Source organism: Nannobrachium achirus (genome assembly GCF_963921795.1).
Source record: "Nannobrachium achirus genome assembly, chromosome: 1".
Classification (NCBI taxonomy): domain Eukaryota; kingdom Metazoa; phylum Chordata; class Actinopteri; order Myctophiformes; family Myctophidae; genus Nannobrachium; species Nannobrachium achirus.
In genome coordinates this window covers 50,524,900-50,547,347 of record NC_137810.1, presented here as the reverse complement: position 1 = coordinate 50,547,347, position 22,448 = coordinate 50,524,900, and the positions used below count along the sequence as shown (strand labels likewise).

Genomic DNA, 22,448 nt, shown 5'->3' with positions numbered 1-22,448 from the left:
TGAATCATTTTTCATTTTCAAATGTATTAGACTATGTCAAATTCCGTATTTCAAATAAGCAAAGTAGCTGAATGCATTGTTGCAGCCAGGTAGGATTTGAGTACAACTGCGTAGTAGGACGGTGCCGCTCGCAAAAAGAAGAAAACAAACAAAAAAAAAAAACAGATCTACAAACTACCAACGTGTGGCGGCGCGACTCATTGGTAGCTTGTAAATCTGTTGTTTTGGGGCACGCGCGACACCCTCGCCCGGCGCGAGCATCCGGTAATCATCTGGGATCCCTGCACTGCAGCTGACTTGTTGGCAGTCCGCCCGTCCATCCGATTAAAACCCTCAAACTAGCATTAATAACCATACATAACTTTAATTTAGCGATAGTTTTGAAGTTATATTCCACTTTTCTGAACATAATGTCCTTTCAACGTCGTTGAATTTCGGTAAAGGTTAGCTATTTCGTTGTTGTTTTGTCATGTCACAAAGTTATTGATAAACATCATTTGACAGTTGATTTTTTTAATACGTACAGTAGCTAGCTGCCCGGGCCAAAGCTAGCCGTCACTTGTGTACGTTTAATAGCCTAAATGTTTGGATTCAATCGAGTATGTCAGTTTAATTGAACTAGAAAGCTTTACAATTTGAATTTAGTGATTGTTCAACAGGGAGAGTGTAAGTATAAGAGCCATGATTTAGACCTATATCTATTCTCTTTGGCAAGCGACACTGTGTGGCCTACTACGCAGTAAAAAATACCAATGGTGTAAAAAGTAGGCCTATAGTCTACTCAAATATGTAAACGTATCAATACTGCAATGTAGAAATACTCTTTCACAAGTAAAGTCTGGTATTCAAAAGATAATTGATGTAGTGGAGTAAAAGTAAAACTATTGGAAATTGGAAATACTCAAGTAAAGTACAACTACCTAAAAAACTGGTAACTAAAGTTTTCAAATAATTGTAGTGGAGTAAAGGTACAGTATTAGGATCCGAGATGAAGTAAAAGTAAATTGGAAATACTCTAGTAAAGTACAACTACCTCAAAACTGTACTCAAGTACAGTACTTGAGTACTTAGTTACTTTACACCACTGCCATGTTGTGTGTATTGTCATGTTATCAGGATGGAGAAGGACAGGGCATTCAGCTTCGCTCTGTTGATGCCTCCCAGGTTGAGCTCAGGACACGCAGTTAAACCCCAGGAACCTGTGGATGACTGTGGAGGATTCAAACACAGAATGCAGCAGGCAAGTTCTCCTGGACAGTTTAGTACAGTGGTTCTCAGCCTTTTTTAATTTAAGGATCCCCATGTGGATCAGGCCAGTGGTTCTCGAACTTTTTCATGTCATATTGACACGTATTAGCCTGCGGACCCCCATTTGAAAAGATATGCCAGGCTTGCCATTTTATGGCTCTAGCAGTGATTCTCAACCATTTTAATTTCAAGGACCTCCAGTTTGATACATTAGGCTACTGTCCCCCATTTAATGGCAGATCTATCTCAGTCTGGGACCCTAATTTATATTGTAAATCAATGTTAATTTAACTGAGAGTGTACAAATGGAAACTGGTCCATTTGGTTCCTATCATTTAGCTGGGGACCCCCTGGAACTCCCTCAAGGACCCCAGGGGGTCGTGGGACCCAACTTTGAGAACCAAAGGTTTAATACATAGATTCTTCTCAGCCTTTTTCGAGGACCCCCACGTGGATTATTATGCCACTGACCCCCATGTTTTCTCCAGAGCTACAATAGATGTAAACCCCAGGAACCTGTGGATGACTGTGGAGGGTTCAAGCAAACATTGCAGCAGGCATGTTCTCCTGAAGGGTTTAATACATCCATATATTATTAATGATGTACTGTAAATGAATGTAACAGCAAGGTTAGCCAAATCAGTTATCAGAGGAGTATTTGTCTATGAAGGTAAATCATTAATGCTAATTGCTAATATGTTTTCCCTCTAGAGCTACAGTAAATGTCTTGACAAAGAGCGTGCTTCTTCCCAGAGTCTGCTTACCAATACAAGCATGGCGTTGCCAACTAAACCTACTAGAACAGGTACTGTATCTTTTATTTGGCATTACACAACATTTAATCAAAAAATTAAATACTGATTAATAAATAAATAAAATGCCATGATTTATTCTGTGTTTTTCTTTAAAAGATGTTCCCAAGATGAGAGTTGTTCCAGCTATGGAAAAAGATGTGGTAAGAAATGTGAAAAAAGTATGCACTAGGCCATTACAACAACTGTATCCTCCAATTTGTTTGTTCATGATCCTACTGGTAATTGCGAATATTCCCCAGGATAATGGCAACCCTGCACAGCTGTATTCCAAGTTATTTGAAGAATTTGAGAAAATAAAGTCTTGGAAAGTCAAGGTTGATGCTGAGACCATGCAAAAAGAGAGGAGACTGCAAGAAAACAAAAGAACGATTGAAAACCAGCGAAAAGCTATTCATGAATTACAGGTCTGTGCATTAAATAATATGGCATGCCTTTTATTATTTTTAATATATCAATGGATAATTAAGGGAAAAGTCATACATTTTTTAGTTCATCCCTTCAACTGCATTGCTGTATTATGTTGCTCTTTCTGAAATGTACAGTTTGGAAGTGAAAGTCTCAGCATAAAGTTGGAGGAACAGATCAACGAAAACGAGGATTTGAGGAACAAGTATATTTTCAAAATTTAGTTTTTCAATTTTTTGTTTAAAAGAAAAATCTATGTTTACAAGCTCATTCAACTTAACCTTGAACTTTAAATACTTGGTTTTTATGGTCTTGATTTTCTATGCAGGAATAATGTTACACGAAACTTGTGTAACATACTGAAGGATACCTTTGAACATTCGGCTGACAGTATACATTTATGTAAGTCAAATATGCCATATATATAATTTAATATGCCAAGCAACTGATTTTTCTTCATTCTTTTAAAAATAATTACACATTTACATTTTACATTTCTTGCTATTTTAGTTGAATCTGAAAGAGAGGAAACTCACAATCTCTTTCTTCAAAATGACGAGAATATTCAGGTAAACATTTCTAGTATACTAAAACCAGACATAGGTGACCGCAAATACATATAAACAATGGAATAGAAAGTTGTAATAATAAAACTGGTCCTATAGAGAATGACTGTTGCATTTGAGGACCTTCGTGTTCAAGCAGAAGCTGATCAACATCAAATGCAGAAAGGTACTTTATTTAGTGAATGCTTTGCAGGCTTTCCCTCACTCTGGTAACCATGGAAACGTGAAGACTTACATTCATGAAAATCAAATGCATATTAATTGAAAATAGAATAGAAATGTATATGTCCATGGAAATTGCATTGATTGTCATGTCAAAGAAAGTAATATGTAGTGAAGTTTCTTTTACAAATTATTGTGGTATTTTTCAGTTAAAGAGGCTCTACTGCAAGTTGAAGTCCTGAAGGATAATTTTGAGGAAGAATATAACATGAAGCATGAAGAGGTTAGTAAATAGAAGGAGGGAAGATCATTTTAGCAGTGCCTATGACCAGTGAATAATGAGACTAGTTAAATAACGGGGAGTGTATTCACAGGCTGCAGCACTTCAAATTAAGTTGAAGGATAAGGAGACTGAACTCCAACAAGTCTCGGTTAAACTTCATGACACCAAGGAGAGTTGCAAACAACTGCAAGAGTCTGCAAGTAAGATTGATATTTCAAGATAATGACTTACTATTAACCACTTAAACCCTATATACTGATTGATGTAATGCAACGCTTTGTGATCTTGTAGATCGACTCTTTTTGCAGAATGTTGGCCTCTTTTTCCCAAATGTTCACCTATTATGACATGACCAGAATAGAGTTTCTAGGGTTCAAGTGGTTAAAATAAAAATACAACAGTATCATGAAATAAATGGTGGCCACTAGAGAGTGCTATAATACTATACTGTATTTCAGTTATTGTCTACTTTAGACTACTAACTTGTAAGCATAAAACCAAACTACTAAAACACTAGAACATTATGGTGGATCATATTAAATATCATTTACTAACCTTTACAGACCAACACTATGAACTTCTGCAATGTTCAAAAAAGGAACACGACTCGCTTCTTCTAAAACTAAACCATGCAGAACAGCTTGTTAAAGAAACAGAGGTAAGTCATGTTATATGTCTTTAACACTGAATTACAAATAAGTTGTATGGCACACTGTGCACTAACGTTGGTCTTTTTCAAAAGGAAAATCAGATTGCTATTGCCAGAGCACTGGAACAGAACAAAGAGGAATCTGCTGATATTATTTTCAAAAAAGACTCCAGCTTGATGGATCTCAACAAAGTCAAAGATCAACTAGAAGAGAAGCTGATTGAGATTCAAGCGACAGCTCAGGAGTTACAGAACTCACTAACATTTGAAAAAGAAAGGTATGATTGTACTGCACAGACATTTGTCAATATATGTTATGCTTGTGTAAAGGATTAACAGTATTAATTAGATATAATTTTTGTTGTTATTTCAAGGGCCATGGAGCTTGAGGTTCAACTCACAGCAATCGGCAAGGAGCTAGAAAATAAAACTATAGCTCTGGGTATGTCGGATTTAGTGAAATGTGTTGATTTTCCATATATATTCTCTACCAATGGAAAGAAAAAAACATATTTTTTTGTTATCCAATAGAAAGGATCCTGGTACAATGTGAACAGAAAAATGGGCAGATCAAAATCGTTGAGGATGAACTGGTAAAGATTTGCTTGTGTGGTTAGCCCCTACAGCATTTCCCATATGTGTTAGTTGGCTGAAGACTAAATTAAATTGTTTTTAGATCACAAAAACGAAATCCATTGCATCTCTGATGGAGAAGATTGAAGTTATTGAGATCAAAATAGAAGAACTCAAAGCCGAGCTTTCAAGGAAAAATGAAAAAGCCGAGCTTATCCAGGTAATGCAAATGGACACATCATCTCAGAATGAATAATAATAATAATTATCATTATTACATTTCTGTTTAATGTGTAATTCAATACCAATAATGATTTTTCTTGCCACACAGAATAAAGTTGTAATGTTGTCTGCTGAGAAAATTCAGCTGGAGAAGGCTTGTGAGGAGGTGGAAAACGCACACAGTGATTTAAAGGAGAAGAATAACATGACTGAGGTTTGGTTTGACCACATTTAACAAAATTCTCTCCATACTTAAATTACTTGTTGTAGACAAGAAGTATGTACAATATGTGTACTCTTCAATTATTCCCTGGATGTTGGCAACCTTGCATAGGCAGTGCTATGAGTGATTCCGATTGCTGATGACATTTAGTGATTACTAGTTAAAATTGGCATTACATTTCCATGCAAAGTAGTATCCAAAATGTCCACTATATGCTGTTTACATTAATGACTAATATAGTATTCAATCAATCAATCATCAATTAAATAATCTTATATTGAACAAGCTGATGCCCTGTCATATGTTTAGCGTTAAGGGCCGTTCAGTCACCAAGCACGATAAACAACCTGCTTGTCGTACTATGCGAATCATAGCATTATAGTGCTCAATTTATTTCACAGAAGTTCTTTTTGTGATTGCTGCCAATTAAATATGTCAGTTCCAAGCTTTTACAAAACATTTTCTAGAGCTGTTACCACCTAAAGTTCTTGGTATGTTTCCTACTTGCAGATAAAACTACAGGAAATGGATGGCAGGTTATCTGTTGAACTGAAGAGAAATGAAGCCACCATGCTTGAGATGAAACAGCTGAAGAGCGACATAATGCTACATGAGTGAGTACAGTATATACTGTACATATACAGTCTAACATTTGATACATTTCATTATTATATGTTAATTGAATATTTATGTAATGTGTTGTTTATCCAGGGCAAAGTATGAAGAACTATTATCGGGATTTAATGAACTGCAACTTGAGAGGGATACCATTCAGGAGCAGTTTGAGAGTGGATCATCTGAAGTAAAGACACTTGAGGCTAAGCTGAAAGTGTGTAAACAAATTCAATATGGCTGTGTATCATCACTTATACCTACTGTCTATAGTTCTTAATGTATTTGTTTTGACAAAATGTAAATTTAATAACAAAATATAAACTCATTTAACCGATCAGACGAGCGAGGAAAAGGGTATGAACCTCACCAAGGAAATGAAAAGACTGGAAGAGGAGAACCACTGTTTACGGTTAGTTTGTAAGCTTTACCCAAAATGTAATTAGCTGGCATTATGTATTCTGTCTTATTATGTAGAGACATTGAATACTGTTGTAATTTTAAGTTGTTTCATTCAATAGAGAGGATGTCATCTCACTGAACACCAAAATTGAGGAACAGTGTCAAGAAACGGAGAACTTGCAAAGGAACACCAAAGAAAATGTAAGAATAATTTTCAACTGTCCTTAAACAAATGCATCGGCACTGCAGGGCAGAAACCTTGTAACTCCATATCAACAAAAATAGTTGACCTACAAGCTCACACACAGCGTGTCAAATATGTAGATCGGCTATCTATGTCCAAAACATTGAAAGTATGTCTGTGGGTTTTGGAACAAGCCCCCTATAGGAGGAGATTTCAACCCGACACTGACGATATGATTATTACTATCTCAAGAAACAAAGAAATCCATGGAAGGTCTGTCAGCATTGGTGATATCTTTTTCATTTCAATTTCTAGTGTGAAGATTTGCGAAAGGAGCACACAAAAAAAGAAAAACAGATCAAAGCAGTAGAGTCAAAGGTGAGACAGTTTGGAGTTGTACTTAGCTACTGTAGCTTTTAATATTATTATTGGACTGTTTTTCAGGAATAATCAAAATACTTTGACTTTCAGCTTTCCATCTTCAAGACCAAATTTGAGGCTAAATCCAAGGAATATGAGGAATGCCACAAAGAGGTTTGTAGTTGATATGAAAATACATTCAGATACTTGATTGTTGGTTCATTTATTTAACCGTCATCATGTTTGTTTTCAGAATAAAATGCTTAAGAAGCAAGTGGCAAAAGAGATTGCAAAATCTAGTCACCTTGAAGATGAGGTACTGTAGCTTCTCTGTGATGATAGTACTGTACATACATCGCTAAACCTTCCTCTCTTCCCACAATGTAATGTAAATGCTGATTTTTCTCAACTAATCACAAAGACATTAAATGGTCTTTTCTTATAATTATAGATCAACAATCTAAAAGAAGAGACCATTCATCTTAAAAGCCTGAATGAGGAAGAACGACAAAAATTGGTTGAAGATCTCTCATCCAAATCGTCCTTTGCAGAGGAGCTTCAGAACGAGGTTGTTCTCGAACTGTAGTTTTATGGTTTTGATAGTTTCTATTGTATAGAAAAAGAAAATAACACATATTCTGCTTGTTTAGGTTCAAAACCTCAGACTTGCAGCCACAGAAGCCTTTAAAAATAAGGAGGACACTGAACTCAAGTGTCAGAACAAGATAGCTGATATGGTTGCACTGATGGAAAAACACAAGGTCTGTTTATCAGTATAGGCCATCGTAACTTTGTCTTGTGTAGCATGGTTGTCAATTTTCATCAAACAATACTGTATGAGTATTAATTGTGTTTTGTTATTAGAGTCAGTATGACCGAATGGTTGAAGAGAAGGATGCAGAGCTTGAGGAAAAGAAGAGAAAGGAGATGGAGAGTGTTGCCAGTAGAACATCACTGGTATGACGATGAAAGAAAAATGGATTTACCAAGCGTCATGACCAACGCTGTATGCCAACACTGATTTGTTATTTATTTTTGTTGTTCAGGAGTTAGAGCTTTCACAAATTAAGTCCAAAAATGATTGTCTGAATACAAAGCTGAAGAAAGAGATGGCAGAGAAGGTAATTTTGGTTATTAGTATAACCATAAGTGCAATATAATTTTTAGACCTTTCTAATTCATTCATATTTATGTTTGATTTACGCATTTCTCCAATACATTTTAGGAAAAACTGCAAAATCAGTTAAATCAACTCGAAATGTCATCACTGAAAATACGTGAACAATTGGATGCAAAGTCCAAACAGGTACACGTAATATTATCAGCAAATACAACCCCCCTAGTCCTAACATTATTCTTATTTCTACTGCACATTACCCACTCATCATTTTTACAAAATGTTAGTTGTTTAAACAAAGCATGATGTTCACAGACTTCACAGGAACCTTCTATCAAGAGACAAGGGACAAAGGTGAAAACTCCCTCCCAGAGAAAAGGGCAAATACATGCTGCAACTCCAAAGGTGAATGTAAGTTTGCTCTGTTCTGTGTATGAGAGATAATGATAAATAAGGAATTTATTTATATAGCACATTTCCAGACATAGTCACAAAGTGCTTTACAGAGTAGGGTAAAAGAACAAAAAATGGAAAATGGTGTCATTTCTCCATCATTTGGGATGGAGATTAGTTTTTAAGCAGGACATGGCTGTGAATACTCGAACGGTTGAACAATTTAAAAGTTAAGTTCTGTACTGGTAACTTGTTTGAAAAATATTTTAACTTGAAATTATGGCTTTATTTTGAAGAATTCTGAGATCGGCATTGTCAGAACCCCACTTGGGGACCCGACTAACTGGGTTGGAACCGTATCAAAGGACAAGGTAAGAATAATGTGTTGACTGTTACCCAAATGAATATATAAATTAATATATAAACTCACAAAGCATACAGTAATTTGGGATTGTGTGTGAAATACACATACCCTACAGCAACCAGGAGGTCCAATTAGCCTTTTTGAACTCCATCTAGCAAATGATTTTGTCTATTTAGTACCTTGTAATGTCACCCTTTGTTTCACATGAAATACATGTGTGCCCAATAATAGCTCAAATAATAATGGAATAACAAGTGGACGCTCCAAGCTCCAATTAGCTCTACTCCTTTTGATTTGCATTAGTTTGTGACTATGAGTTTTGAGATCCCCTGGCCATAACCTGTATCCTACTGTATTGTCAAATGAGATAAATAATCATCATAATATTATAAGATAGATAGAGGGATAGTACATTGACTCGCATTGTGAATCTTCTGTGTCACAGGAAAGTGCCAGTGAAGCTAGAAAGACTCCTTCTCAGGGCCCCACAACAATGGATGGAGATACACCCAAAAACATGGTAAAACCTTTTACAGTTTGTGTGATATTATAAGTCCTCCGTCTAACTGCATAACATGATTGATAATACTGTTGTTTAATTTAACATTGTCTCTCTCTTATGTCTCTTATATGTCAAATGAACTTCAGAATGCAGCTATCAAAACACCATCTTGGAGCACCACTAGCAAGAGTGGTACGACTCCAAAAATCAAGGTAAAATCTGCCAATAATTAAAGCGACAATTTACAGATTTTAGAAATCAGAAAATGTTTAGTTAGTGTGGAGTTTAACAGCATGTGAGCATAGCTTTTAGGAGGTTTCTGTGTCATTGGAGCAAGTGGGTGAATGTGTGAGAAAGAAGATGGATGTGTGTGTGTACTTAAAAACATTCTGCCATGCTACAGTATGTTATACTCTACAAAACAAGTCAACACATTCCAATGTGTAATATCAGCAAAGTGCCTCCAAAGTGAGATTTCTAAAAATTCGTTTAACATTGAAGGTGATATTTTGTTTTCTGAGAGGTATCTGTGAATTACTTTGCAGTCCTACAGAATAAGAACACCCCCATCAGCTGAGAAATCTGCATCATGGAAGAGCCTCCTGGAGCTTGACCCCAAGTCTGACAGCTCTGCCTCTGAACACGATACCCTGGTAAAGAAATAGAGTATTATTTGTATGTATTTTAACAGGTTTGCATCCAGTTTAATGTCTGTGCCCTCTTTTATTGGTGTGTTTTTAAGATTGCCTTTTGCTCTCCATTATAGACCTTTGCACCTGAGCCAAAGTTATTTGTTCCACAATGCAAACAAGACTTCTTCAAGAAGGTAGTGTTTTCTTTTTTTTTGTTATTATCAATTGTCATATGCCTACCCATAATTGTAAATTAGCCACTGGCATGTATTGCGACTCATAGCTACACATTCCTATTTCCATTACAAAAGGGTAAATGTTTGTGTTTTTCAATTCAGAGCCCTGCCGTCCATAAGTCACCAGGAAACTCCCTGAAGCTGGCTGCAATGAAAAGGATGAGAGATGCAGGCTGGACTGCGGTCACTGGGACAGCTGACAGAAAGAAGAAGAAGAGCGCAGAAAAACTCTTTTCATAGGTGTTTGTGTAATCTTTTAAGACATGGCTGTTTTCAACTGAGTTAGTAAATCTCTCTACATACGTTCCTTAGTGTTACCTAGTTGTGTGTTTTGTTTTTAGTGGGGTTTAGTGGGTTTTGCTTGTGTTCATGTCTGAGTGTGCTTTGTTTCTCGTTGAATAGAAATTTAAGTGATAAAAAATAAACAGAGTTTATTTATACTGTACGTATAGAAGTTCGTACTGTATATGGTGTGGAGATTTTAGGGTTGTAGACACTAAATCATCAGTTACATGTTTTATGGAGTTCTTTTAGATTAATTAATTGACTGTTGCCTAGTTGCTACCAATTTACCTTGTATTACCAAATGTGTGCTCAGTGCTGTTGCATTCCTTCTTCTTTACCGTTTGATATAGTTCAGGTTTCACATTGTTTGAAACTATTCTTTGCTATATTTGTCACTTATGGATTCATAATTTACATTAGATTTGAATTCAGTCTGTTAAGATTTATTTGTGGCCTATATTAAAATATTGTAATCTCACTTTATTCTCAGCCATTATTAACCTGTAAAGTTAAAAGGTTAAATGATTTTCCAGGTTCATCTTCCATGACATTACTGAAAAGAGAAGACACTCGATTGGTTAGCTAGCTAATAGTCGATGCCAGTGAAGCTTTTAATACATCCATGATACATGTAGTAAGTCTCAAAACATGTAATTTCATCACCTATTCACCATAGGATTCTTCTTCACTAAGGAACTCAAGGTGGAATTGAGATTGTTCTTTGGTGGTGGTTGGTCGATTGTCATACTCGATGGCCATAATACAGTCCTCCAATAATGACAAGCGTGTGATGCTACAATAACATCTGCTTAAAGTTTAAGTGCTCATTTTAGCTAGTATTTAAATCCTTAGTTTCCTCAGTGTTGTAAAGAGGTTGTGGTATTTGACATCTCTGATTAAAGCTATGGAACATAAACATTGATAATCCCAATGCAAACACAAGTATAATGTTGACAGGAATTGAACTGCTAAGAAAATAACCTGAAGTCATAACCTGTTGCCCGACTTGCCCCACCATATTAAAAAAAAATAATAATAATACTAGGCTATATATTTATTTCAACAGTTACATTGAAGTGTTAAACGTTATTATTTAAAGTAGGCTACATTACAATGTTCCTTTAAAATGTAACTGCATGATTAAGAATACCGTAGCTTAAGAAAACTGTCATATTTTCTCTTCTCCTATTAAGGAGTAAATTATTATGAGTATGAAGTTAGGCATACAGGATAAGGAACCAGGCAAGATATTGTGCTGGGAATCTGCAGTGCCTGCAAATGATGATCACATTGACTCTCATATTTCACTTTATTATTTTTATTTTCTTCCCAAGCAATTCAGTACAACAGTGTGTGCGTGTGAACTGATTAAAACAAAAGTAGCAATAATGTATGTAAGGCTTTTCAACTTAAATGTATTTTTATCCGAAAATGTGATGTTTCTTGTGTGTAACAGTGATTCTGTTATAATGACATGACTCATTTATTTAGTTGCACTATGCCAGTAACTTTGAAGAAGAGGACTGTAATTTAAGAGCATTTCATCAATGTATGAAAACTCCACTAAAACTGAAGTGGTGAATGACCTACCAGATAAGTGTGCACTCGCACAAATGCAATCAGGTGAAAGTTTTTCATTTCGGTGGCAGCATGGTAACAGCCGCATGCTGAAACAATGCCCAAATTTGGAGATGAGCATTGTGACATCCACCATGGTAACAGCCGCTTGCTGAAACAATGCCCAAATTTGGAGATGAGCATCCTGACATCACTGATACTAAACAGTGTCACCACCATGGTAACATTCGCAAGGTGAAACGGTGCCCACATTTGGAGATGATGTCCGCAGTCTGTATGCTGACATCACTAATAATAAACAGTGTCGCCAACATGGTAACAGCCGCATCCTGAAACAATGCCTACATCACAGACAGGTATTGCACAACTGGACATCAATGGTGACTGTTCTGCTCAACGGGCACCGGTCTGGGTTCTCCAACATTACTTCTGAGACTCCTACATTCAATCCCTCAAATACTGTGCATACCCCCCGGGCCCAGGACTAGTGGCCTATTCATAATCTTCACTCCCAGCACCCTGTATTTATGCCATATTTCATTATTACCTTTGACTAAATCTAACTATTTTTGTTATTAATTATTAAGATGACAACAACAACAAAATCTGTATCAATTAGTGTTTTATTGAGTATATATGAGATTTGCATTGTACATTCAAATTAATTCAACTCTATATAAAAGGTTGAGATAACAGCCATTTTGGTTAGAACTAGTAGAAAATAACTTGAGTAAAATAACTTTAATAAGTATAAAATGATAAAATATGTATATTTTGTAAGAGTCCAAATAAATTCCAAATATTATCAAATTATCTCGCAGCACCCTTGGACTGCCGGCATGGCACCGCAGGGTGCCCCGGCACCCTCTTTGAAAACCCCTGGTCTAGGCTATGAGATTCAGAACAGGCAGACCGCTATATAGAAAAATAAATAGATATGGATGAATGTGAATGTTTAGTGTTAACACTTAACACAAAGTGAGGAAATTGAGGGAAGAAATAAAGAAACAAAAAAGAAAAAAAAAACTGGGGAATGTCTGCAAAAGTCCCAACGGCGGCCTCTGTTGATTGGAGCAGTGTGAATTAGGGGTGCCACAATACTGAATCGAACCGGTATACGAACCGAATGGCCCTGTACCGAACCGAACAGCCCATACCGAATGAACCGAATTTCTTTATTGTTTTGGGTGTGGTCACATAAAACATAATTTTAACTCTTTCTGTACACTTTTTTTTTTGAGAAAATCTTCCTCCTAGTATAATCATAATAACTGATTATCATGTTTTAGGGGGGAAACAAATGATTGCACCCCATCTTTAAAATTAACTGAACATTTTGGATTCTTTATTTCTTCATTTTAAATTTTTACTGTACCGAAACCATACCGAAACCGTGAGCCAAAAACCGGGATACGAACCGAACCGTGGGCTGACTGAACCGTGGCACACCTAGTGTGAATATCCATAACATTTCTGCTTTTCTATTCACCATCCCTCCCAACATACAGGTGTTTCATTTGATGCTCCCTGTGAGCTTATTCATAGTGGAAAGTTAGTTTTATCCCTTGGTGTGAACACACAGGTATCTTTTCAAATGTCCAGTTATTGAAACTCTTGTTACAATGTTTGCAGTGGATAGATTTATTTTATTTCTTATCTAGTATGGATAACCCTGTGTACCTTTAGACTTTGTGCCCGACTGAAACTCTTGTCACAATAATCACAGTGGAATGGTTTTTCTCCGGTATGGATAATCTGGTGTGCCTTTAGATTACATAACTGACTGAAACTCTTGTGACAATCTTTACAATGGAAAGGTTTTTCTGCAGTGTGGTGGTTATTCTGGTGTATCTTCAACTGACTTAAATGACTGAAACTCTTGTGACAGTGTTCACAGTGGAAGGGTTTTTCGCCAGTGTGGACACGCTGGTGTCGTTTCAGGATATATTGATGACTGAAACTCTTGTCACAGTCTTTACAGTGAAAAGGTCTTTCTCCAGTGTGGATACTCTGGTGTTTCTTTAGAGGACCTTTGTGACAGAAGCTCTTGTCACAATAATCACATTGGAAGAAGGGTTTTTCCCCAGCGTGGCTACGCAGGTGTGCTTTCAGGTCATCAGAGTTACTGAAACTCTTGTCACAGGGTTTACAGTGAAAAGGTTTTTCTCCAGTGTGGACACGAAGGTGTTTTTTCAGGCAATCTGATCGACTGTAAGTCTTATCACAATATTTGCATTGGAAAGGTTTTTCTCCAGTGTGGACACGAAGGTGTTCTTTCAGGCAATCTGATCGACTGTAAGTCTTATCACAATATTTGCATTGGAAAGGTTTTTCTCCTCCAGTGTGGATGCGCTGATGTCTCACCAGCTTAGATGAACAGACGAAACTCTTGCCACAGTGTTCACAGTGAAAAGGTTTTTCTTCTCCAGTGTGGACGTGCTGATGCCTCTTCAGCTTATATGAACAGCTGAAACTCTTGTCACAGTGTTCACAGTGGAATGGTTTTTTTCTAGCGTGGACATGCTGGTGCATCGTCAGATTACCTGGCTGACGGAAACTCTTGTCACAGTGTTTACAGTGAAAAGGTTTTTCTCCAGTGTGGATACGCTGGTGATTCTTCAGAGTTATTTTGTGACGGAAACTCTTGTCACAATATTTACACCGGAAAGCCTTTTCTCCAGTGTGGACACCTCCGCTTGTCTCCCCCCGATCATCACTGTCTTCAGTGACTTCAGTGTCAGATTTGGGTTCAACTTTAACTTCAGAGCCGTGTGAAGAGATGTCTTCATCATCAACTTCACTTTTCTCTGCTAGTAAAGTAAACATAGATCCTTCAGGCTCCTCTGGTCTTTGAAGTATCTCCTCCTGTTCCTCCTTAATGTGTGTAGGCTCTGGTTCCTCCTGAAGCAGACTGGGGCTCCCCTCCTGTTCAGGAGAATCCTCGTCTTTACACACAACCATGTGCAGGGTGTCTAGGAGAAGAAAAACATGTAATAGTGAACACTGGGTTCTTAAAAAGGGAATCATAGAAAAGTCACCCTCAGGTGGCTGCTACTCGAGACTTGTAAATCGACTAAAAGACCCCATGCTCCACCCCCACCCCCCTTCTGCTTTTGTAATTGATGTTATCCTTTTTCTGCTTTTGAAATTGATGTTGTCCTAGGTAAAGTAGGCCTACTATGTTCTATCCGTCTGTCTTTCAATGTTATATGAGAAACAAAGTGGTTCCTGTGTAAATAAGCCGTAAGGCTTTCTAGGATCTCAAACTGCTAATAAACTCTTCAATCAATCTATTTTAATTTTTCATCTTCCATGTACATAGCTATGACCTACTAAGACTGACCAGACAGTTACTTAAAGCTATACTATGGAAGTTGCTCAACTACTGGTCAGTGGCGGTATTGCATTAAAAAAGTTACATAGTATAGCTTTAAGACGTCTAGGAACGTCTAGGAACGTCTTATCTGGTTGCCATAGTTACCAGGTAAACAGGTGCCAAATAGGGTCTGGTTTGGCGCCAGGTGAGCAAAAACACTACATTTCCCATTAAGCTTAGCGGCCGAACCGCACGTGAGCATTTACTGATTCAGATCGGTTTGCTCAGTTATTGACTCCTGGCTGTTTCAGCTTCGGTTGCAGTTGGGATTTTACTTCACCATGCTAAAGATCAGTTATCTTTAGCTAAAGCCCATCATTCACACCGATGTTCGCAAGCACAATGCACACGCACGGTTAAGTTTAATGCATTTAATAATGGCGTCCAATGTGTTAATAAGTGCATGTGGTTATGGAAAATCGAAATCAGGCTCCAAAGTTTTATAATAGCATAAACATTTGTATTACAACTATCCTAAATTATAATACACTGTGATTATAATAAACTATAAAGTATGAATGTATTACTATGATAATTATAATACACTATAATAGATTATAATAGGTATAACACAATAGAATCCATTATTGCAAGGGTCAGGGTGAAGACTCGAAGTTACTATCAAAACCTCCACCGGCTCCAGTCAGTCAGTCAGTCTGTCTGTCTGTCTGTCCGTCACATCACACTTTTGCCCCTACTCTTATCTCCGCCACCGTTGCCCATATCCATGACAAACTTTGCACAATCACTCCTTGGCTGCCAAACCACAACCTCCGCCCCTGATTTCTCACATGCGCCTGTTCTAGCGCCACCATGAGGTTGCTTTTTGCAGACAACATACATGCGACCTGACGGTCACTCCCGATTAGGGAGTCTTACTGGTCATGTATTACAACTATATCCTGGTGGTCTAAATGAAAAGTCAGTGAGTAATCAGTCATTATGAAGTGTTTGGCCCCGTTTGACCTACTCTAGATTGGATACTTTTTAGTACCACATTTATAACCGCTTCCACACCACTCAACACAGGTCCTTGTAGTGGAAAACTTAGCACAAGTGGGCGGTGTGGAGTGGTGTGGTGTTGGGCCATGTCAGTGGAAAGGGGGCTAAAGCAACAGTCACGTTAACAATTCTTCTTTTGTGGGTCAAAGAAAACATGTTCGATTAATATTACAACATGGTGAATTTCCACAACATGGTTACTTTCGGATGTCTTGTGACATCCCAAACTAATGTCTGTGTTTCCTCATTCATTCAGCCCAGCTTCAAGTTAATTTATTCAGCAGCGAAGCTAATTAACCACCAGGTTTGAAGAGACACAAGCCAACTTCCAATGCTTGTGACGAGGAAATGAGCGTCACATACTTTTCCTAAAAATCAAGCTGTGGCAGTCAAAAACAAGGCATGGCAGGCCACCACAGTGAAATGCATATACTGTAGGGGAAACACTAGGTTTTCATAGTTTACAACTACAGCCAAACTTTAACCAGGCATTTATGGCTTTCATGGCTGAAACAGTCATGATGTCATGCACTTGGCAGCTTGAGCTGTGTGACAAACCAACCCTGTTCACTTGTGTAGAGACAGCTTGCAGCATAAATCCACTGGATAAATCCACTTTGTTGAGATGAAAGAAGTTACAATGAGTTTCAAAAATAACTCTGTCATACCGCTCCAGTCTACACTCTACTAGCCTGAGATCGCTTCCAATTTCGGGCTTTTGATCTTGTCCAGGGTTGATTTCGTCAAAAAATGTTTGTCGACTGCGTTTTTTTCACTGACGAAAACTAAATAAAAATTAAGCTGTGATGACTAAGACTAAGGCTAAATATATTGACAATTTCGTCAACAAAATAAAAACTAGACTAAAATGTTGGGGAGGAGCTGGTGGAGAAGAGAGTCATTTTATGTTTGGTTGCTCTCCAGCGTTGTGTGCTGAAAAGTGTAAAATCAGTCATTACGATGCCATCAAGGCCTGCGAAAATACATTTCAGTTGACTAAAATCAACCGTAGATTTAGTCGCCTAAAATCTTATATTTAGTCGACTAAAATTAGACTAAAACCAAAACTTTTCAGGTGACTAAATTAGAACTATAAAACTAAATGGCATTTTATTCAAAAGACTATGACTAAAACTAAATCTGCTGTCAAAAACAACACTGATCTGGTCGGGAGCGGATGGCGTCCTAGGTCATTTTGTATGCGATTGCACACACACATCTATAGACAGCGGCGGAAGCTGTATGCCCAAGCCAACATGCTGTCGCAAATTTAGCATGGGCTCAGTACCTGTGAAGATATCTCTTTTTAGATCATTTTGTACACCACTGTATACTGACCACCTTTGGTGTCACTACAGACAAGGCAGCACCAGATGTCTCACAGTGGCCTATAATGACTGTATGAGGCTGCTGTTGAGAGCTCCGAGAAGCTCCAGCGCTCCAGGTTTATGTGTAGGACATCTGAGTCAGTTAATGACATCATTGCTGTTATAACAGACCCTACACGCAGTTCTGTCAGGTTCTCATCTAGACTGTGGAACCATTGGTGCACATGTCTGTATGTCAGAAACTGAATATTTGGGATTGGTGCATTGTGCTTTTATTTATTAATTATTTTATCATTTGTTTTTTGCATTGTTTTATTGTATTCATTTGGATCTTCCTGGGTCTGAAATAAAGATTGAATCGTTGTGTTTTGGAAATCCGAAATCCTTGAAAGCATTTTTCAGGCCAAGGAGACAGAGGAGAGAGAGAGAGCAAAGGACCCAGTGGCGACCGTTGCAAAAATTGGAAAAAAAATCAACCCTGGTCCGAAAATAAACGGGCGGCAGTGTGCAAACGTGATTGACATTATATGAGGTTGATTTTTTTATTTACTCGCTCCGAAATTCACTCCGATATTCGGCCCGAAAAATGCAGCAGTGTGCAAAGACCTTAACTCCGTGGTTCTGCGCACTTGATGGACGGGTTATGTTTCTTTTGTAACGTAAATTAAATCGTAAAAAATAAATCAAAACAATATTTTTTCCCCCGAACTCTGATCTTTTAAAAATGACTATTGGCGCTGATCCCGAACACGTGATCAGGCCATTGAGCGGCGTGACAGCATCAATGATGGGAACGCTCCCTTTTTAATCAATGAAGGGTAGTCCACTTCCAACGTTGACGCCATCCTTTTGGTGGAGCCCTGGCCTTAATGGCACGGAGGTACTGTACGGTAAAACAATTAGGCCAAAAGGATAACACAAAAAGTCCTGGGGACTTCCATTCTGGTCATATAATCTGTCTATTATCATTGTGATGCCATTTTTTGCCAAGGTTATCGTGCAGTGAAAATACGTACTGAGGTGTGGGTGGTCTTCAGGTTTCTCCTGTTTAATAGAGATGTCTTCAGGTTCCTCCAGTTTAATAGAGATGTCTTCAAGTTCCTCCTGTTTAATAGAGATGTCCCTGGCTGAGTCTGGAGAGTTTGTCTTCAGCAGTCTGGACTCCACACCCTGGTCTGAAACAAGGAATGTGAATAAAGCCTGGACTTTAATAAATAGAAACCTAGTAGAGAAGAACAAAAATGTTTGCTGAAATCAAAGTTTCAGAGCACCTGGCTGCACAGCGTATCCAACTAGGGTTGCCAACCATCCCGTATTAGCCCTGTATTCTGACCAAAAGATGCGCGTCCCATACGGGATGTCGCTTGTCCTGGTAATTTGTTTTTCTCTGCGTGCGCCAGGCAGTGTATCCTTCTGCCTTTGTGTTTGTGTGCTGTATGCGAAGGGCGCTAGGACCCTGGGGGTGCCTGTAGCCTGCTCGCGTGTGTGTGCAGAGTTGCAGTGGTGATTCAATGTTTGGGTATACGCGCCACGTCGCTTAACGCCTACAATACAGGTCTTTTGATATGCATACAGGCTCATTTCTTTGTTAAAACACCCTGTTATGACACTGGGGCACGTTGCGTGTGGAGAAATGAATGCTGCGTTCTTGAATGGGAGTCAGCACGGGCGACACAAAATAAAGTTTGCAAATTGCAACTAAACATTGCTCTACCAAAAATAAGTAGGCTACCTGCGTGTCTGTGAGGACACGTTAGTATATCATAGTTAGTTGAACATGGAATGAGCTTCAAAAGCAAGGACTACACTAACAAGCTGTTTAATGACTCAAATGCTGCAAAGAAATTATTACAGAGAAAGTTCGTTTGGCCCAAAAACTGTGGGATATTCTGAAAGAGTCTCTGCAGCAGGTGAGCTGTGTGTGGCAAAATGCTATATTACTAATGAGGTTTGAAGAACTCACAGCAGCAGATTAATTGTCCCCCCCCCCCCCCCTCAAATACAATAGATCAATTTCAGTGTGTCTTTAGTACATGGCATGCCTTGGGTTTATTATAGATATCTGGTGTATGGTTGAAGCATTCCATTTTCTTTGATTATGGTAAAAAACATTTCCAAATATAAAATAACACACCCTCCAAACTAAAGTAAAACACAGTGAGTAGCCTACTGCTGCTAGTGTAAAAGTCAACGTGGACATCACAAAAAAGATGAGAAGCTCTCACAGGTTGAGAACCACTGAACTATAACACGGAATTAGGCTATTTGACATCTAGGTTACAGATAAAACAGTTGACACACATCTACAAGACAGAAAAGGTTTGTATCAGCTGCCATTCATTTTGTGCTGTTGATTGCCTGTGGTCAAATCTGGGTTACTCTGATCTAACACGGACAGTCTACGCTGGCAGATGGGCGGGGATACACAGCCCGGCGAATCTCTCCGGGAGTCTCCGGCCAATAGCATGTGTTCTCCCCCCCCCCCCCCCACCCCCCTCTGCTCAGCGCAGAGAACGCTGCTGCGTCATGACGTCAACAAATTCGGTGCGACGCCTCCACTCTGATTGGTTAGGGAAATTCTACACTTCCTACAACAGTGCTAGCAACAGTGATTTTAACGCGATCGCCCAGGCATTATTTTTCTACCAATCGCCAAATAAAGGCTGGGTTAGGGTTCCGAGGCTAAATCTGGGTCAAATGCACATTTTCAACGAGTGATAGTTAAACTACATGAATAGTTGCCTGGCAGTGTTTACTGTGATTCCTGCTCACTGTCTGTCATCTGATCCAAGTAAGTTGGAGCAACAGAATCCTAACAACATCGCAGATTTTAGGAAAAGAGGTTGAAGTAGGCTATAATATATTTTTGAGATGTACTGTATGATGATCAGTTATTATTCCAGCGAGTGATCTAAATCCACATTTTAACAGCTTCACTTTGAGACCGCTGCCCTCCTCTCTCTCTCATTGCATCTCTAGTAAATAAAACAGAACATACCAATCCTGTACAACTTTACTACAGGTTGCATCCTTGCATCAAACATTCCACGTCCCTCATCCGTCTCTCGCTGTTCCTCTGACGCCGCTGAATATGTTAGGGAGGCCATGTCTCTAGACCTCTCCATGTGGTGGTCTGTGAAAATCACCAATAGAAAGTATTATTCATTATCATTTAGCAACCTTACATACAGAAAACACTGCACGTCCGCAACGCCTTTTGAGCTCAGCTATTTTCAGTCACCGCGCACGCGCACACACGCACACACACACACACACACACACACACACACACACACACACACACACACACACACACTTTATTAGCGACCCGGGGACTAGTTTGGGTCCCAGGCAAATTTGTTTCTCTTTTGGGTCAAAAGCAAAAAGTTTGGGAACCACAAAAGAAACATGAAAATAGTAATTGAAAATACACGGCCTGGTCACATATTAGGAGGGTGTCAGGAGTCACCAGAAATCTAACCTGGTTAAAATGTAGTTTGACGTTACAACGTATCCCATATTTGAATATCCATATCCAACATGAGTTGATGCCATGTAAACAAACACAGTGTCATTAACAACCACGGAACTGCATCAGCAGACACTGCCGCACGACCGGCAATTCGACCAGCAGTCGCACTGCATCACCGGCGATAGGACCAGCAGTCCCGCAGCACGGACCGGGAGGTCCCGTATCGGTGAACTGCTTTATTATCTAATAAAATAATATTAGTTCTAATTCAAAACACATTTCTTATTATGGCTTTATTCTGTCTTATTATGTCTTAAAAGTGTACTGTAAAATAGGATGGGACCGGAATACTTTCAGTTCTGTAAGCATGGAAATACTTTTTGTTTTTACTCGTTTTGGGTCAATTGATTAAGTTGTTTATTAACTCATTAAGAGCCCCTGAAATTAACGGATTATAAAGTCCACGACGCCACCTTCAGGCTGGCATCACCGCCGTTATCTTATTTTGAAGGCCAGAAGTCCACCGCGCAATCACTTCCGGTCTGACGTCATCGGATCGTGCGCCGGAACCGATCCGTGTCCACGTGGAGTTGTGTAATGGCCAACCGGGAGCTTTTATAACTGTGTAACATAAGCGAGCATCTGCCTCCATCCTAGCTTCTAAAGTGTAGTTTTGAGATAATGGACATTAAAGATGAGATCCCCCGTCCACCTCAATGTTATGGATGGGACTATTTTGTGCTCGTGGAGCCGTGATGATGCGAAATCAGCGACGGATTTCGTCTCCGGACCCGCGGCCATTCTTCTCGGTAATGTACTCGCCGTTACAGTAATATATTACTTTTCCCGAGATATCCCGTGAATGGCACTACACATACTCTATTACTTTTCGCGAGATATCTCGCGAATGGCACTAGATGAGTTAAGTATCCGTAATAATAATACGCGGGATAACGTCTGGCTCAGCGGTCATTAACGACTCCGAGAAATAAATTCCCTTCAGGATGATTATCACTTTTGCTTCGCGTCAGTGGCCATCATCGTGTCAGGATTTTATTCCAGGATAATGACCGCTGAGCCAGACGTTACCCCTTACTTGAACTTACTGAGATCCAGGTGGTCTTCAGCTTCCTGTTTAAGAGAAACAGTCCTGGCTGGAGAACTGATCTTCACTTGCAGACTGGACTCCACACACTCGTCTGGAATGAAGGAAAGGGTGAAATACTTTAATAAGGACTTTGATGTGACATGAATATGGATTTAAACGATTTGCCTTTTTTACCTGAATGACTGACACTCTTGTCACAACGTTTACAATGAAAGGTTTTTTCTTCAGTGACAGTGTGGCACTGGTGTGCCTTCAAGGTAGATGAAGAACGGAATCTCTTGTCACAGTGTTCACAGTGGTAGGGTTTTTCTCCAGTGTGGATACGCTGGTGTATCTTCAGGTAACCTGACT

At 38.8% G+C, this 22,448-nt stretch overlaps 2 protein-coding genes across 2 annotated transcripts; one reads left to right on the top strand and one right to left on the bottom strand.

Moving 5' to 3' along the window:
* Nucleotides 1-1,117: 1,117 nt before the first annotated feature.
* LOC308288631 (uncharacterized protein) lies at nt 1,118-10,188 on the top strand (the record flags this gene model as incomplete). Its single annotated transcript, XM_080730102.1, has 15 exons — nt 1,118-1,240; nt 2,303-2,467; nt 2,606-2,673; nt 2,797-2,870; nt 2,979-3,037; nt 4,222-4,406; nt 4,503-4,570; nt 6,100-6,170; nt 6,958-7,020; nt 7,156-7,272; nt 7,355-7,465; nt 7,569-7,661; nt 9,626-9,733; nt 9,847-9,906; nt 10,051-10,188. 15 exons carry the CDS (start codon nt 1,118-1,120, stop codon nt 10,186-10,188), a joined length of 1,503 nt encoding a protein of 500 aa, XP_080586228.1.
* Nucleotides 10,189-12,695: 2,507 nt separating this feature from the next.
* On the bottom strand, nt 12,696-22,175 carry LOC308288620 (uncharacterized protein; the record flags this gene model as incomplete). Its single annotated transcript, XM_080730091.1, has 5 exons — nt 22,096-22,175; nt 20,516-20,650; nt 18,534-18,692; nt 14,418-14,783; nt 12,696-12,700 (listed from the first exon to the last, which is right to left on the bottom strand). Exons 2-5 carry the CDS (start codon nt 20,640-20,642, stop codon nt 12,696-12,698), a joined length of 657 nt encoding a protein of 218 aa, XP_080586217.1. The 5' UTR covers nt 20,643-20,650; nt 22,096-22,175.
* Between the last annotated feature and the right edge of the window lie 273 nt (nt 22,176-22,448).